General features: G+C 58.3%; 1 protein-coding gene across 3 annotated transcripts in view; it reads left to right on the top strand.

Moving 5' to 3' along the window:
* The first annotated feature begins 585 nt into the window (after positions 1 to 585).
* EBF4 (EBF transcription factor 4) overlaps positions 586 to 16,479 on the top strand; it is a 54,152-nt gene continuing 38,258 nt past the window's right edge. For 2 of the 3 annotated variants that reach the window (XR_014149135.1, XM_081833096.1), the window contains exons 1-6: positions 1,380 to 1,516; positions 12,485 to 12,641; positions 12,859 to 12,922; positions 13,108 to 13,163; positions 14,715 to 14,788; positions 15,810 to 15,878. Coding sequence is in view for 2 of the 3 variants with exons in the window: in XM_081833096.1 (XP_081689222.1) it covers positions 1,380 to 1,516; positions 12,485 to 12,641; positions 12,859 to 12,922; positions 13,108 to 13,163; positions 14,715 to 14,788; positions 15,810 to 15,878 (557 nt within the window). In the remaining variant the exon portion in view is untranslated. Of the gene's footprint in view, positions 883 to 1,379; positions 1,517 to 12,484; positions 12,642 to 12,858; positions 12,923 to 13,107; positions 13,164 to 14,714; positions 14,789 to 15,809; positions 15,879 to 16,479 lie in introns of those variants that run through there. The other variant, XM_081833095.1, reaches the window with a different exon arrangement.

Consider the following 16,479-nt stretch of genomic DNA (forward strand, 5'->3'; position numbering starts at 1 on the left):
AGGCTGAGGTTAAACCGAGGTCAGGTTCACCAGGGTTTGAAATGCAAGGAGGACCGCAGTGGCGAGCAAAGAACCTCAAGAGTAAAAGCTTGGAGGCGTCAAAATGAGCAGCAAGCGCAGGAACAGGGTGTCAGCGTGGGCAGCACGGCGGGTACCCGGAGAGGGGGGTGAGGCCAGAAGCCCGAGCTCCGTCCCGCGGCGACCCGGAGGCGGCGGAGGTTTCTGAGCGCGGCGTGACCCGCTCCCCCGGCTTTGGCGCGGTTCCCTAGCCGCGCAGCCCCCTGCCCGGGCCTCCCAGGGCCCGCGGGTCCCTCCTGTTCCTCCCCCACGGCCTCCGCCAGGCCGCAGCCCCCAACCCCCGCGACCGACTCGCCAGGATCCGCCCCGCCGCGGCGGCCCGGGCCCAGCCGCTCCTCCCCCGATGATGTCACGTCCCCGGCCGCCCCTCGGCCGGCCGCGCCGCCCCGCCCCCGCCTCCCCCGGCCCCCAGTCCCCTGGGCCCGCCCGCTCCCGCCATCCCTCCTCCCGCCCGCGCTCCCTCCCTTCGACTCCCGCTCCCCCGGGAGCGGCGGCGGCGGCGGCGGGATGGCCCGGGCCCGCGGCCAGGCCCCGGGGAGCGGCGGCCGGCGGCGGCCGCGGCGGGGCGGCGCGGGAACCGGGCCCCGGGGGGAGTCGGCCGGGTTGCTGCTGCTGCTGCTCCAGGTGCTGCCGCCCGGGGCTGCTGCAGGGCCGGGGCGCCGGGGCACGCGGGGCTCTGGCGGCGGCGGCGTCTGCTGGCCCGGCGCTGCCCCTGCCTTTCCCCGGGACGCGCGGCTGCTGCTGCTCCTGCCGCCGCCGCCGCCGCCGCCGAGCTCCGCGCCCGCAGCCTCCGCCTCCCGGATGGTAATCAGCGCCCCGCGCCGGCGCCGCGGGCGGGCGGGAGGTGGGGGGGGCCGAGGGGGAAAGGGCGGGCAGCCCCGCGCCCCCGCCTCGCCGGAGGCAGCTCCCGGGGCGCTCCGGGCCCCCCCCTCCGACGACCGCGGCCCTGGGCAGCCGCCAGAGCGCGCCTCTGGGGCGCCTCCGCGCCGACCGGGTGCCGGCTCCGCTCCCGCGCTCCCCGCCCCGCTCGCAGTCCGCCCGCCGGCGCTCAGGCCGCGGGGGAATCCCTCCATCTCCCCGCCCCGCGCCCCGGGAGGGGAGGGGACAGCGCCGGCGCTCGCGGACCCGCTTTCTCCGAGGGAGCGCCCGAGAGGCGAGCGCGCACTGAGACGCGGGGACCCGGCGCTGCGCTGCGCTCCTGGAGGCGCCCGCTGCCGTCGGGTCGGGCTGAGCCCAGGCGCCCGCAGCCTCGGCGGGACCGCATTCCCGGCGGCGGGGGCGCCCACCGACCGCGCGCCCTTATGTTCCCCGCGCAGGACTCTGTGCCCCGCGGCGGGCTGAACCTGAAGGAGGAGCCGCTGCTGCCCGCCGGCTTGGGCTCGGTGCGCTCCTGGATGCAGGGCGCGGGCATCCTGGACGCCAGCACCGCGGCGCAGAGGTAAGCGCTCGGACGCGACCCGGCGCGCTCGGGTTGGACGGCTTCGCTCAGCCTGCCGAGCTGCTGGGGCGAGGGGTGGGGGGAGCCCTAACTCTGGACAGTCCCGGCAAGCTCTCCCGCCCACCCTTGCCCCGAGCGCCTCTGTTTCCTCCTGAGGCTATGGGGCGGGTCGGGGCGGGGCTTCTGCCACCTCTGCCGCGGTCCCGGCTCTGATTTCTGATTTCCGACTGTCGCTCGGGGGGCCGGCGGTCCAGGGCTCTAGAGTAGAAGGTATCCCCGCTGTCCGCAGTCCCTGAGCCATGACCCACAGCCACCGGCCGTCAAGTAACAGACAACCCCTCCTTCGTGGGCAGTCCCAGAGCCTCTCCTTGTCCAATTCCGAGGCTCTCTGCCAGGAAAGGCACAAAACCCAGCCCCCTTTCTGCTTTCCCACGCCCCTCAGAGTTGAAGGAGGGGTGCGTGTGGAGCCAGAGAAGAGGCTGGGGGCTGAAGAGTGGGGAACAGGCGAGCTGGACAGTCGCCTTGGCTGGAACGATTGGGGGCTGGGGCTGGGCGCTCAGGCCCCGTCTCTCCTCAGAGTGGTTTCCTGGCGGGCCCGGGGGGAGGCAGAGGGTCCCTGGGAACCCAGCATCTATGCCGACTCCTTTGCAGGAGTCTGAGCACGGGGCCTGGGTAGGGAATGGACTCCTGGGTTTGGAGAGGAAGTTTAAAGGGTTTGTTGACCTGCCCCCACAACACCTGACCACGGACTTTTTGTGCCCCTACTTGTGAGTGGTGCGGGGCGGGGGGGGGCCGTGTTGAGAAGGGGGGTGTTAGATATCCTACTCGAGTTCTCAGTGGTTAGGACTAAGGAGGTGCTGCTTCTGCAGACCCTTGCCCTTGGGGCACGTGGGAGCTGGGCTGCCGCGAGGTCTCAGCAGGTGCTCGACCAGCAGCCTGAAGGGATGCTATAGGAAGGTTGCCAAGGCCGACGAGCCCTGGCACACCGGCCCAACATTCCCATCCCTGGGCCTGTTCCGCGGACACCGCTCATAGTCCAAGCCCAGCCTCCCCCTTTAACAGACCCACACCTTGTTTCCTGTGGAACCAAACCTGTGTTTCTGCACTCCTGTCCTTTGCTAACTGTTGGCCGGGAGTGCTGGGGGGCTCTCCCTGGAGCTCATCTCTTCAAGAGAAGAGGGTCTTGCTATGAATGAATTTACACAGTTTTACTCATGATATAACTATATTCCCGAAAAATTGGGAAGTAGAAAACAAAATTCCACCTTTCTGATACAACTACTGTCAACATTTTAGAGTATTTCCTTCCCATCTTTTTTCGCATTCACATGCTTTTTTCCTGGGCTGTGCATACAATTCTGTATCCTGCCGGGTTTTCTGTTGGTTCTGTTTTTTTATTTAATTTGTGATGGTCAGTTCCTTAATGGGAGCTCCATCTTTTTCTCCACCACCAGCTGTGGTGAGAGCTCCTTGTAAGAGTGGGTGAAGAGTGCCAGGGGAGCCCCTGGGGTTTAGGGTTCTTATTTCTCTCTGACCGGACCCTCTGTCCCTGTGTCAAGCCAGCAGGTTTAATGAGGGGGAAGCAGATGCGAAGGAGGTGGTGCTCTTGTAGCCTGTATGGGTACAGAAGTGTGGGGATGGGGCCCTTCCCCAGAGGATCTGACCAACAGCAGTGTTGTCTGCACGTGGGGGGGGCGGTTCTTGAGTGGCATTGAGGTGTCACATCTGAGTCCTGGGGACCACATCGCTGGGACTCAGAAGGCTTCCCCAGTTGGAAGAGGGGCATTTTTTCAGGACTGGGCTCGTTATTTGCAAGTCCAGAGACTTCTGTGCCTCAGGACACAGATTGGGAGCACACCCCTGCCCCATTTGGTTGACTCTGGACCACCTCCTTCCATGGGGGAGCAGCTAATCCTTTCTCCTTATTCTTCCCAAAGTGGCCCATCATCTCTCCTATTTGTGTCTTGATCCCCAGTCAGTCGGTTAGTCCTCGGCTCAGGTCTTTCCATCCTGAAACACCAGCAACAAACATTCCTTTCCCTGTCCCCTACCTCCCTCTTCAACCTCTGCCTGCTTTCTCTCGCTCTCACCTCTGGGAAACTTGCCCAGGAGCATTCTTCCCCAAGCCTGCTTGGGATCTGACAGTTGTCTTTGATGCCTTGCCCCACAGCCCCCTGATTGTTAAGGCTCCTAGATGTTTCTTCATGTCCGAGGTCAACTTTTAACAATAGCTCACCCTTGCCCTCCACCTCTTTCCTCCCTGGCTTGAAGGTTAATCTACCCCCGTTTACCACCGCAGCCCCCTATCCCACTGCCCCAGCCCCAGTCTCTCACCTCTCCCCTGAAACCATCTGCCATGCCGGGGGTGGGGGGGGGGCCAGAGCAATATTTCCGAAGAACTCTTCTCTGATCATGTCCTTCTCCAATTAAAAACTTCAGTCACCCCCACTTCCTCCCAGGTATTCAGCACTCAGGGCTCCCCACCATCTAACCCCAAACTCCCTTCCAGCTTCCGGCCCTTGGCATGATACTTGGCATCCAACAATGCCTCTTGAAACAGTTCCCCTGGCCCCAGCGCCCACATACCCACTGAATAAAGTCTTACAGTCTCGGGGACCCACCGCACCCCAGCACTTTCTCTATGTGCGCCCTCCCACCGGACCTCAGGAACAGATCTCAGTGCTGCCTAAGGATGCGGGCCACAGGCCAGAGTCAGTGGTGCCCCACCAGCCCGTGCCTTCCTTTAGGGCAAGGATGGTGGCTTATCGTCCTTGTGTCCACAGCACCAGGACAGGCCGGAGCAGTCACCAGGGGGGGCAACGAGCATCTGCTGAAGGAAACAGGGGTGCATGTTAGAAAGTTCCCAGATCCCTTTCTGTTGGGCTCCCCTCCCCATGTTGGTGGTCTCCAGCATCTACCTGACTCCAAGAACCAGATACTGGGCAGCTGCCGCTTCCCAGCTTTATGCCGCCAAGTCTTACAGAAGGTGGAGATGGAGGAGAAGGCCCAGAACCTGCCAAGATCAGTGAGGGAGGCTCTGCCAACAGGAAGGAAAGTTCTGAGCAAAAGAAGGGTAGGGAAAGAGAGGGGTTCCATGCCCTTGCCCTGGAGGCAAGAGGGGAGAGGAGGGAAGTCTGGCAGGATCTTCCCAGTGGGGAGCTCTGCACAAGGACCCCTAGCCAGTGCTGCCACTTTATCTCCGAGTCGCAGACGCCAGCCCCAGCCCATGTTCCCCGGACTGCCTTGCAGACCGCGTCCTCTTGCTGGGGTGCTCAGCCCAAAAGCCGCTCTCCTCTCCTGGTGGGATTCCCAGCCCGGGGATACCCCTGCAGGACCCAAGCCCGCCCTCCCCCTTGAGCGGGTCCCAGCACACAAGCAGGCCCTGAGAAAGCCAGCTGGACTGCCTTTCCTGTAAGCAGCTGCACGCTAGCCTCCCTGCTAGGAAATGCTTTTGTTTCCTTTAATAATTAATAGCCGCTCCTCAGCCTGGGACCTGGCAGGCAGGCCTGTGGGTGGGTGGCGAGGGGGTGGGCAGAGAGAAGCAGGGTGGGCAGCCTTTAGGTGGAATGGAGGGCAAGAGGAAGGGTGGGAGCGCTGGCTAGTGAGGTCCCCCCCACTGGGGGACCTCGGGCTGAGACAACTTCCTGTGGCAGGTGAGCCCACCCGCCGCGGCCGCCGCTGCTGGGCAACAGGAATAGGGGATATGAAGCAGCCCCAAAGCCTTCCCTCCCACAGGCCCCTCTGGACGCAGCTTCAGAGCCTCTAGGTCCTCCCTCTGCCCACATTGTCGAGGTGGGTGTGCCCCAGTGGGCTACTGCTTTTATCTTCCCGGTCTGCGGCACAGCTAGGCTCTGGGCCTGTTGGGCTGGGCAGGGCTAGGCCAGCAGATCTTGGCTGGGGCCACGAATGCCAGGCCCAGTTTGATGGGCCGATCAGCAGTCCCAGGGGCCCAGGGGAGGCGTGCAGGGAGCAGACCAGTGGGACGCTTGGAGGAAGAGAGGACACAGAGAAAAGAGAGACCTATGTAGTGGGCCAGGATGGGGAAAAGAAGGGCTGCAATTAGCAGAGATTTTAGGGAAAGCTGAGACAAGGGATGAGACGCAGGAGACATATGTTTTTTGTTCCTTCTACCTCCTGGGGGAGCCTCTCCCCATTGCAGACGACCTTAGGGCTTGTCCCCATTTCCCCAGCATCCCAGATTCCAAGGTGGATCAGGCCCAAGGCCAAGGCACTGCTCAGAACCTTGGGCTATCAAGGCGGGCAAGAGTTAGGATTCGGTGGGGAGCAGGGGGAGGCAGAAGGTCCGAAGATGCCCCTGAGGGGAGGCTAAACTCCAGCCTGGGGCACTTGTCCTCTGAGCGGTTTGGGATGCTTGTTTTTTTCTTTTTTTTTTTTTAAGATTTTATTTATTTATTTGACAGAGAGAGACACAGCGAGAGGGGGAACACAAGCAGGGGGAGTGGCAGAGGGAGAAGCAGGCTTCCCACTGAGCAGGGAGCCCGATGTGGGGCTCGATCCCAGGACCCTGGGATCATGACCTGAGCCGAAGGCAGACGCTTAACGACTGAGCCACCCAGGCGCCCCAGGATGCTCGTTTTAAATTGCTCTTATTTATCATGAGCATGTAGTCAGGGATGTAAGGAGCCCCAAGTGACCTCCTGAGGACAGAGTTGAGATGGTGCGGTGCTCTCTGTGCTAGAAAGCCATGGCAGGGTCCAGCAGCCGCCTCGAGAAGGGCCCTGGTGGGTCCTGCCCTGCCCTGGGAAGGAGTATCTCCAGGGACCGCTGTGGCCTCCGCAATAGCAGCCAGACAACTCTGCAGCCCCCAGCATGTCCCCACACGCGTCCCCCAAGCACAGGCCACCTGAATGGCCCCGGCCGGGAAGGTCAGGTTGTCCTTGGTGTCAACTTTAACCTGGATTCCCAGCACAGTACTCAGGAAGCTCATGTACATCCGTGCTTGCGACAAAGCAGGTGTCCTCAGACCACAAAGTAGCTGCGCACACCAAAGCCCTTCTGCCAGCATCGCCTTTAACTTACGGGCTATTCCAGGACCGAAGATGGGAATGGGGGTGAGCAGGCCATGGTAGAAATGCGAAAACGAGCGCTTTCTCCTCCCATGCCCGGGTTCTTTAGTACAAGAGCAAATGCCCCACCACCTCAGCACACTCCAGAGTTGATAGGAAACTGTTTTGAACATTTTGTTGAAAGCAGTCTTTTTAAGAAAGCCAAGAGATGTGTAATTCTTTTTGGAGCCTCACAAAAGTGATTAATGTGGCTGTTCTAGTCATTCGGCTGCGTTTTTCTGAAAAAGGCGCCTTTGTGAGATGCTTCGTGCACTGGTGATGCTCAGGGAACGAGATGTCTCTGAATTATAGGCTCCAGCACCACATGTACCAGGTGAGGCCGTTCTTATGCCTACCTGCCAAGTTGCCGTCAGTCCCTTGGGCTGTAATTTTACTGGCTTCTAACACACCGCAGACCTCTGGATGGCCGGTGGTTGGTACCCTGCCCCTCTCCCCTCAGGACCCTTGCTAAAGGGTCTGCTTCCCCTGCTAGCCTCTGCCGGAGCCTGCTCTGCCCACCTGCACACCGGGCCAGAAGTTCCTGAGCAATGGCGGCCCAGGAGGCCTCCACCAACAACTAACTGAAGTTGGCGGATAACTACCCCAGCTCCCTCCTCCGAAGCACCTGTTCTAGACTGTTTCCAGAGCTCCCAGCTGGACTGAGGAGCTGCAGTGGCCCACAGCGGTAACTTGTGGATAGAACACCCTTTTACGGAGCCTTTCCTTCTCTTTCTCATTCTCCAGCCCGGCCAAGTGTTTGCTGGGATCATCTCCCACATAAACTGTTTGCATTTGAATCCTTGCCTCTCCAGACTTCAGGGAGTCAACTCCTGCTTCCCTTTTTTTCTTTTCGATAAGGGATTCATATCAGTAGACATCCTTGCAATTTCTCCCCACACACCCAGTGGGAGACCGCAGAATCGGAGACACTGGCCTTCATCCACATCTGTCTGTCCCTAAGCTAGTATGAGAGCCCACAGTGGCCCCACCCCCCACCCCCCACACATCTGCACCCAGCAGGGGTTCTCCGACCTCTCTGCATCCCCTGTGTCCATTTTCTGAGCTGTTTGAGCAGATCTCTTTTTCTTTCTTTCTGTTCTTTAATCTTGGTTTGTTTTCGGATCTCTTTTTCTTTCTTTCTGTTCTTTAATCTTGGTTTGTTTTCTTGTTACAAGAGCATCAGCTCTTCCTAGGGAGGGAAGAGCTAAAGTCTCTCCCCTCCCCAACCCTCTCCCTTTGGGGCTCGCACTTCCATTTAGGCGTGTGGATTGGTCACCTGCTGCACGTTGGGGGTAGAGGTACACGGGGGGACCTAGGAGAAGGAAGGGATAGTCCAGAGCTACCCCACGTTCTTGCTGATGTACTGATCCTTCTGTCATTGTCTGTCTCTTGCTCATAGGAAATACGAGAACGCCTTTCTAAAGCAAAACTTTTTCTGTTTCACCTTGAGCCTCTCACATGTCCAGCAGGGGTATGAACAGGGTAAACTGGAGACATTCACAGACCAGGAGCAGCCCTGGGTATGCCCGACAGTGGTCTTGCCCACTCTGCAGTCCTCTCCTGATCTGCGGGGCGGGGGCTGGGGCTATAATATTCATATTGTTCTGTCCTTAATTTTGATAGTAATCCTGTCCAGGAGCCGTAAACTAGCCACCTGTCCCATTGTTTTGCCTGGATGGGTGTGAGCCCAGGAGGAGGAGGGTGCCTCAGACCCACTCAGCAAGGTGGGGAAGGGAGGATGATTCTGGGCTGCCTCAGGAGAAGTAGACCTGAGCCTTCCCCCACTTTGGGGTTGGGCATAAGCATGTGAGGCAGTGAGACCCCCACCCATCCCCCAGCTGGCGGCACTGGATACTGGTCCATAGGCCCCAGGCTGTGGGAAGGGGGTTGGGCAGGGATACCTGCCCTCTTTCCTCTCCCTAGGTTTCCTGACCTCTCTCCCCAGGAATCCCCTCTTGTATGGAGGGCAGCCCGTGAAGGGACTTTGGCTTGGGACTTGGGCCAGACTTCCCAGGTCTGGTCCTTAGAAGCCTGGCAGGAGCTGACATGCAGCCAGGACCCAGGACTGACTGATATTTGCCAAGAGGGATGGATGAGAGAGAGAACTCATGCCAGCATTGCTGATTTACTCTTGGCCTGGAAGTGGAGGGGTGTCTGTGAAGAAAGGGTGTATTGAGCGGTGTAGGGGATTAGGTTATTGCTCAGCATCCACCCCTCCTCTGTGAAGGCCCCGTTTTCTGTACCCTCCAGCCCTGCTGTGTGAGAGCCTTCCAGGCGCCTCTCCTGGTCAAGCTGACAGAATAAAGGGCATAGTGATCTGGGAGGGCTCCACAAGCCCACCCCCTTCCGCCTTTTCTCCCCTCAGGTGGTCCTGGAACCTGACCCAGGGAGCTTCGCTTCCCCCTAAACTGGTCCTGGGGCCAGAAGGAGGAGTCAGGGTTGCTGCCTCATTAGCATATTCATCAGCAGTAATCAGGGACCTGCTGTGATCAAAGCTCTTCGGGCTTCCCTGCCTCTTGGCAAATGGGACGCTGGAGGGTTAAGGCCAGGACTTGAAAGGACTTTGTCGCCTGAGGGGGAGGGGAGGAGAGGGCAGAGGAGGTGGGAAGCTCGAGGGAGGAGGACGTCCGTGGAGGAAGGGACACGTGTAGAAAGGACTTTTGGTGGGGAAGAGAAGGTGTCGGTGATCCCCTCCAACTCCTCTTGATCAGAAACCAGCAAGACCCATCACTTCTGCCCCTGAAATCAGCATTTCACAAGGACCAGTGAGGCTCCCAAGCAGGCTTAAGGAGGTGGGACAGTTGTCCTTTTAAAGTTTATGTATTTACTGTAATATGTACGAGTAAAAACCCAAGCCCCTCAAGCCAGGATATCCCAGATATTATGGTTTTGCATGAAGCAGAGTAAGAGTAAGTTGATTTAAAATTATATGAACAACATTAAGGAGTGATGAATATGGCAGATGTTTCCACAGTGGCAGTGACGCATCCATGATGGGACTCTGGTCTGAATGGTTCAAGGCAGCACTACCATCCTCATCCTCTCCTCTCCTCATCCCTGCGGCTGCTTCTCGCTTTCCCACCCCACTGTGCCCTCCCCACGGGCAGCATCCTCTAAGCCCTGCCTGGCTTCAGAACCTTCTGGTGGCCTTTCATTGTATTTCTCAAGCCATAGCCCTCAGCAGAATTGGTGCATAAAAAAATTAGCTCAAAACTCAGCAGTGTCCAACAACAAACACCCATTACCTCACACAGTTTCTCGGGAGTCAGGAGTGAGGGAGCAGCTCGGGCTTCTCCTGAGGCTGCAGTCATCTGAAGGCTTCGCTGGAGCTGGTGGGTCTTCTTCCAAGGTGGCTCATTCACACAGCTGACAAGCTTAAGTGCTGGCTGTGGGCAGGAGACCTTGGTTCTTCTCCATGTAGACCCTCCACAGGGCTGCTCGGGTGTCCCCACCACATGGCAGCCAGCTTTGCCCTGGTGGCTGATCCAACAGAACAAGGCTGAAGCAGGGGCGCCTGGGTGGCTCAGTCGTTAAGTGTCTGCCTTCGGCTCAGGTCATGATCCCGGAGTCCTGGGATCAAGCCCCACATCGAGCCCCGCATCGGGCTCCCTGCTCTGCGGGAAGCCTGCTTCTCCCTCTCCCACTCCCCCTGCTGGTGTTCCCTCTCTCACTGTGTCTCTCTCTATCAAATAAATAAAATCTTTAAAAAAAAAAAAAAAAGAACAAGGCTGAAGCCACCATGTCTTTTATAGCCTAACCTTGGAAATCATATGCTGTCACTTGTTCCATATTCTACTGGCCACACAGACCAACCCTGATACAGTCTGGGAGGGGACTACACAACAGCATAAATACCAGGAAGTGGGGATCATGGGGCACCATCTTGGCTACCACACATGGGGAGCACCAGCCTAAGCCAAGCAGAGTCTATTCCTGGAGGGCGTCCCAGGGCCCCCTACATACACTTGGGCACGCTGTGAAGCCTCATTTCCCAGCAATGGTGGCCATAGCTGTCTTTTGTAGAGGGAGGATCTGAGGCCATGAGAGACCTAAGGAACACTCTTTTCAAGACCTTGGCCCAGAGGAGACAGTCTGAACTCGTGGCCTGGTTTTTGTGTCTCTCCAGACTTGGCACTTCTAATGCAACTTTTTCTTCTCTTCACTTAACTTTCTAAAATCTGTGGTCCAGCGACACCAACCTTCACACCCACAGCCATTTCTTATGCTGTTTGTTCTGCCCCTTTGCCTGCTGCAACTGTTGAGCTCCTACTCATTCCTCAAGAACCAGGGGAAAAGCCACCATCTCCATGAAGGCTTCCCCTCATCTCTCACAGAAAGAATGCATTTTTTTCTTCCTTTGCTTCTATACATTGGTTTTTTTTGTTTTGCTTTGGTTTGGTTGTGTTTTTTTTTTTTTTGTATGTAACATCTTTTGGGGGGCAACCACCACTTTGTCTTGGTTATAGCTCTCTATATCTAGTTCTTCCTTTCCAGGCATTTAATCCTGGCCCCACTCAGTGCCGTGTGTCTGGGGCTTGGTATATCGCTGGGGCTGAGGAAATACTTGGTGAATCGGGCCTTTGTTTTTCTCCTCCTGCTCTTGCCGGGGCCTTGCTTCTAGGAATCATTTCTTTTTCTTTTCTTTTCTTTTTTTTTAAGATTTTATTTTTAAGGGCGCCTGGGTGGCTCAGTTGGTTAAGCGACTGCCTTCGGCTCAGGTCATGATCCTGGAGTCCCGGGATCGCGTCCCGCATCGGGATCCCTGCTCGGCGGGGAGTCTGCTTCTCCCTCTGACCCTCCTCCCTCTCATGCTCTCTGTCTCTCATTCTCTCTGTCTCAAATAAATAAATAAAATCTTTAAAAAAAAAGATTTTATTTTTAAGTAATCTCTATACCCATGGTGGGGCTCGAAGCCACAACCCTGAGATCAAGATTCGCATGCTTCACCGACTGAGCCAGCGGGGCGCCCCTTCTAGGAGTCATTTCTTTTCTTCTTCTTCTTCTTTTTTTTTTTTTGGTTAAGATTTTATTTGTTTATTTGAGACAGAACATGAGAGAGAGAAATCACAAAGAGGGGGAAAGGGTAGAGGGAGAAACAGATTCTCTGCTGAACAGGGAGCCCGATGCGGGGCTCGATCCCAGGATCCCGGGATCATGACCTGAGCCGAAGGCAGACGCTTAACCTACTGAGCCACCCAGGCGCCCTACGAGTCATTTCTGATGAGCTAGGAGACAGCCCTTGGTGAGGCTAAACCAGAAGGTCCTTCTGCCCAAGGGAGCCAGTGTATATCTTTCCCACTGTGTGAAGGCCGGTCTCTGTACACCTGGGGGTGCACCCCCTGCCTCAGGCCCAGGGTCCGGGCTGGGCAGACTAGTGGCCCTGAGCCAGTTTAATGTCTCAGAGCCTGAGGGACATCACCACCATCTCCCAGACGATGCCACAGGTTCACGAACGCGGTCGTGGGCTGGGGTACCCTGGGTTATTTGTTCCACAACCTCCTAGCTGCCCCCTGATGCTCTAAAGGGCAGTCACAGGAGCCTCTGGTCAGTTAGATGGGCTGTTCGTACCTTTGGTTTTAGAGATCAGCCTTTCAAAATGTGGGGCCCAGGGAAAAGCCTGGGAGGGCGCCTGTTAGGGGTGCCCCGGTTGCTGCCTGCTGTGCCCCTTGTTCCCAGGGGAGCAGGCTAGGGTGACGTCAGTCCGGGGAGCCGCGTCTGGAACCGAGATCCCTGGCAAGGGTGGAAGGGGCCCATCCCATCTGATTTGTGGCCCAGACTCTCGCCGCATCAGCACCGCGCCCTGACCAGCCCCCCCCCCAACCTGGTCGGAGGCCCCGGGGCCTTTCTCCCCGGAGAGGGAGGGCGCCATCCGGTGGTTTGCCAACCCCTTTCCTCCTCGCAGCGGCGTGGGCCTGGCGCGCGCACATTTTGAGAAGCAGCCCCCCTCCAACCTCAGGAAATCCAACTTCTTCCACTTCGTGCTGGCCATGTATGACCGGCAGGGGCAGCCCGTGGAGGTGGAGCGCACGGCCTTCATCGATTTCGTGGAAAAGGACCGAGTGAGAGGCTCGTGGGCTCACGGGGCCAGAGCATGGGTGGGGGGAGGAGGGGGGCTTCCGGGAACCCCCTCCCACGGGGCGGACGGATGGACAGCCGGTGGAGGGGGGGAGAAGCGGGTGGGAGGGATCGAAGGGAGGGAGGAAGCCTGGGATTAGGCAGGGAGGCTGAGGGGAGGTCGGTGGAGCCGTGGGGACACTGAGCGTCCTCCCCATGCAGGAACCTGGAGCTGAAAAGACCAACAACGGGGTCCACTACCGCCTCCGGCTGGTGTATAACAATGGTGAGTGAGGCCTGCCGCCCCTTCCCGCCAGGGCCCAGAGGAGGTCTAGGTTCCCCGCACCTTGTGTGACACATAGTGGCCCATTCCTCGGGGCTGAGGAGGGCCCGGCTCCAGGTGGGAAGGGTGCGGAGTGTGGTTCAGTCATTAGAGGCCACAGCAAGCCCTCTCCACCTCCCCACCTTTAGGACTTCGGACGGAGCAGGACCTCTATGTGCGCCTCATTGACTCCATGTCCAAGCAGGTGAGCCCACCCAGGGGATGCTCAGGCCCATCTTGCCCTCCTCTTGGACCCCATCTGAGTGAGCATCCTCATCCCCCCATCCCCACTGGTCCAGCTCCTATGGCAGGAGGATGTGTGGCCTTGCCCTCCAATCTAGAAAAAGACAATATTTGTGCAAATGCCCTGTCTTAGGCTGCATCCCCTAGAAGTCCAGCCTAGATGGGCGTTCAGGTGCATGTGCTTTATTGGGAAGCAGGGGTGAAGCTCTCAGGAGAAGGGGAGGGAGGCAAGCAGGACAGAGAAGGCTGAGCAGGGCTCAGCAAGGATGTGGTCCCAGCGGGAGTCTAGCCTCACCCTGATCCCCAGGGAGCTCTAGAGAAGGAATGGCACCAGAGTCGTGCCCCGTTGAGGCAAGGAGGCCAGGATTCTGTACCCTGTATCAGTCAGTCGTTAGCTGGGGGCCACTCCCTTCCAGACATTTCCAAGCTAGGCAGCTCCTATCTGCTGAGAGCAATTCTCAAGAGAAAGCCGTAGCAGCCTCCACTAACCACAGCTGGGGGATGGGTGCCCTGGTCCAGTAAAGGGGACTGGGTGGGGTCCCAGAGCTTCTACTGCAGATCCTTAGCGCCTTGCTGATCTGGAAGGTCACAGGAGGCTCAGAGGCCAGCATCAGGAGCTTGGGGAAATCGAAACCTGAGTAAATCCTGATGGATCCTGCCCAAGGCAGGGCCGCAAATCTCAGGGCTTTTCAGAGAAGTTGTGCGTGCTGGTAAGGAGCCGGGCTGAGTCACAAACAGGCCCATCAGTGGCCTGGAATGCAAGGTGGAGACGGCTTTCCCACAGTCTTCCAGCAGCCTCCACCCAATCCCAGGGCAGAGGGAGAAATGGTTTGTTTCTAGAAAGCCTGTGGTCACTGTGGTGTGGGAGGCAGACCAGGGAGTGGCCAGTGGGACTGTGTGGGGACAAGTGTGGAAGGGGTTGGAGGAGGTCCAGAGAGAGGGGGGGGGACCCCACCAATAAGGGATGGCCTGGAGGCACAGGGGATCATAAAGTGGGCAGCCAGAGCTGCAGTTTAGGAAGCTCACTCCCCGCTGCAGGGCAGAGTGGAGGCAGGGGGACTGGTGGGGAGGCTGATCCAGCAGCACAAGGGGGACACGCTGGCCTGAGATGGGGAGAGAGACTGGGGAAGAGCCCAGAGGGACAGTGCTTGTGAGCAGGAGGTGAGGTCCCCTAGGGACATGGGAACAGTGGAGATAGGAGTGTGTCTACCCCACCAACAGCCTGACCTTGTGGCCTGGGGACCTCCCCGGCCCCAGAGCTGTCTCTGGAAAAAGCTGCTTGTGGACAAACAGAATCTATAGACCTACCTCATGCCACTCTTGCTGACCACAGCCCCCTGTGGGGGTCCTGGTTTGGGGAGCCCAGGTCCCAGCTCCTGTTTTGCCTTCTTAACACCCCAGAGCAAGCTGGAGGGCATGATCTTTCCTGGGGCAGGGCCCATCTCTCCCCTACACTTGGACTTGAGAGCAGCCTCCTTCCCCTTGAGCCTGTGCATTCCTCCTCTCCCCCCAGGCCATCATCTATGAGGGGCAGGACAAGAACCCCGAAATGTGCCGAGTGCTACTCACCCATGAAATCATGTGCAGGTGAGGTTTGGGACACTTGCACCTTTGCCCCTTGGTCCCCTCTGGGCCCTACCCCTGACCACTGCTGCCACCCCCCTCCTCGCAGCTCCCTGGGGAAGCCTGGTTGGGGGAGGCAAGGAGGCGTTAAGGAGGCCCTTGAGCACAGTGCTGGCTGAAGACAGGGTCCTTGAGGCCCCATTAGCCTGGCCTGTTTATGTGGCTTCTCCAAGTGTTTTTGTAAGAGAGGCCTCCTGCCACCACTGGAAAGCTTAACTAATAAAGCTCAGGGGAGGCTTCCTGAGGAGTGGGGGCAGGGCTGGGCCTCTCGGATTAGCTCAGAAGCTAGAGAGAGGAAACTTTGCTGCCTCCTGGGTGAGCCTCAGGGTGCTCTCTAGGGGAGGTGGTGTGGGGCAGACTCAACTCTTGGCTCCTGGTTCCTGTTACCCCAGAGCTTGGCTTTTCTAGGGACGGTCTCCCCCAGGAGATGCCCATCCTACAGGGTCCTGAGAAGCAGTTCCTCCTGCATGGAAAAGAAAAGGCTGTTCAAAAATTGGGTCGGGACACTGGCTGCCTTTGGAAAGAGTAGTGACAAGGCAGGGGCGTGAGGAGGCTTCTGGGGCGCTGATCATGTGGTCTTTCTTGGTCTGGGTGCCGGTTACACAGGGCTTCACTTTCTAATAATTCCTGAGCTGCATGCTTACACTCCGAGCTCTTTGCTGTACGAGAGAGAGACCCCAGAGGTGGCCTGCAGCCTGCCTTTCCTGAATCCTCCAGGAGCAGCATGCCTTTGGGACAAGGGTTTCCTGGCCCACCTTACATTCAGGACCGGGCTCTCCAGGTCCCTGCGAAGGACCCTTCTCCCCCAGGCTCCTGGGAGTGAGTCCTCCCGTCAGGGATTCCATACTCAGAGACAGGACACAGCATCCTCAACCGGACGCATGTGTGCACGCTTGCGTGCGTGCACGCGCGCACACACACACACACACACACACACCCCTTCTCCTTCGTTCCCTTCCTCCTTCCCTCTCTCCTCTTCCCCCAGCCGGTGCTGTGACCGGAAGAGCTGTGGCAACCGGAATGAGACGCCCTCTGACCCGGTCATTATTGACAGGTACGGGCTGGGGAGGAGGCCCTGGGAGGCCACAGCAGGCTGACCGCAGAGTGGGGGGGTAGGGAGGGTGGGCACCCCCACCCCCCATTGGTGGCTGGAAGCAGAGAAAACTGCCAGACACCAGGGAGCTGCCCCCCTCCTTGCCTCTGCGTGAAGCCCCTAGTGGCAGACTTCTGGGGGCTGGGCTTCCGAGTTCTGCTCCCAGGGGCAGGGCGTGGGGGCGGGGTGGGGAGGAAGTGAACCCCGGCCCAGAGAGCCGCTGGGAGGCCGGAGGGGCTGGCATGGGAACCGCAGGGAAGGAAGGCCGCGTTCTAGTCCCCGCTCCACTTCCACCTCTGCGCTGCTTGACTTGACTTCTCGGAACTTCGTTTCCTTCATTTGAAAAGTGGGGACATACTTGGCAGGTTTCAGTCGCAGGACTGTCAAGGTGATGCATGTAAAAATGCATTCTCCCACCATGATTTTTTAAAGTTATTTTATTTCTTTTTGAAGAGCAAATGCATATGTAAGGTACAAAATTCAAAAGGTACAATAGAGCACCCCCACCCCTACGTACAGCAGACTTTTATACCGTAGCTTTTTAAAAATTTCTAACAATATA

The sequence above is a fragment of the Leptonychotes weddellii genome, chromosome 10 (genome assembly GCF_054177405.1).
Source record: "Leptonychotes weddellii isolate Sample4059 chromosome 10, ASM5417740v2, whole genome shotgun sequence".
NCBI classification, from domain to species: Eukaryota; Metazoa; Chordata; class Mammalia; order Carnivora; family Phocidae; genus Leptonychotes; species Leptonychotes weddellii.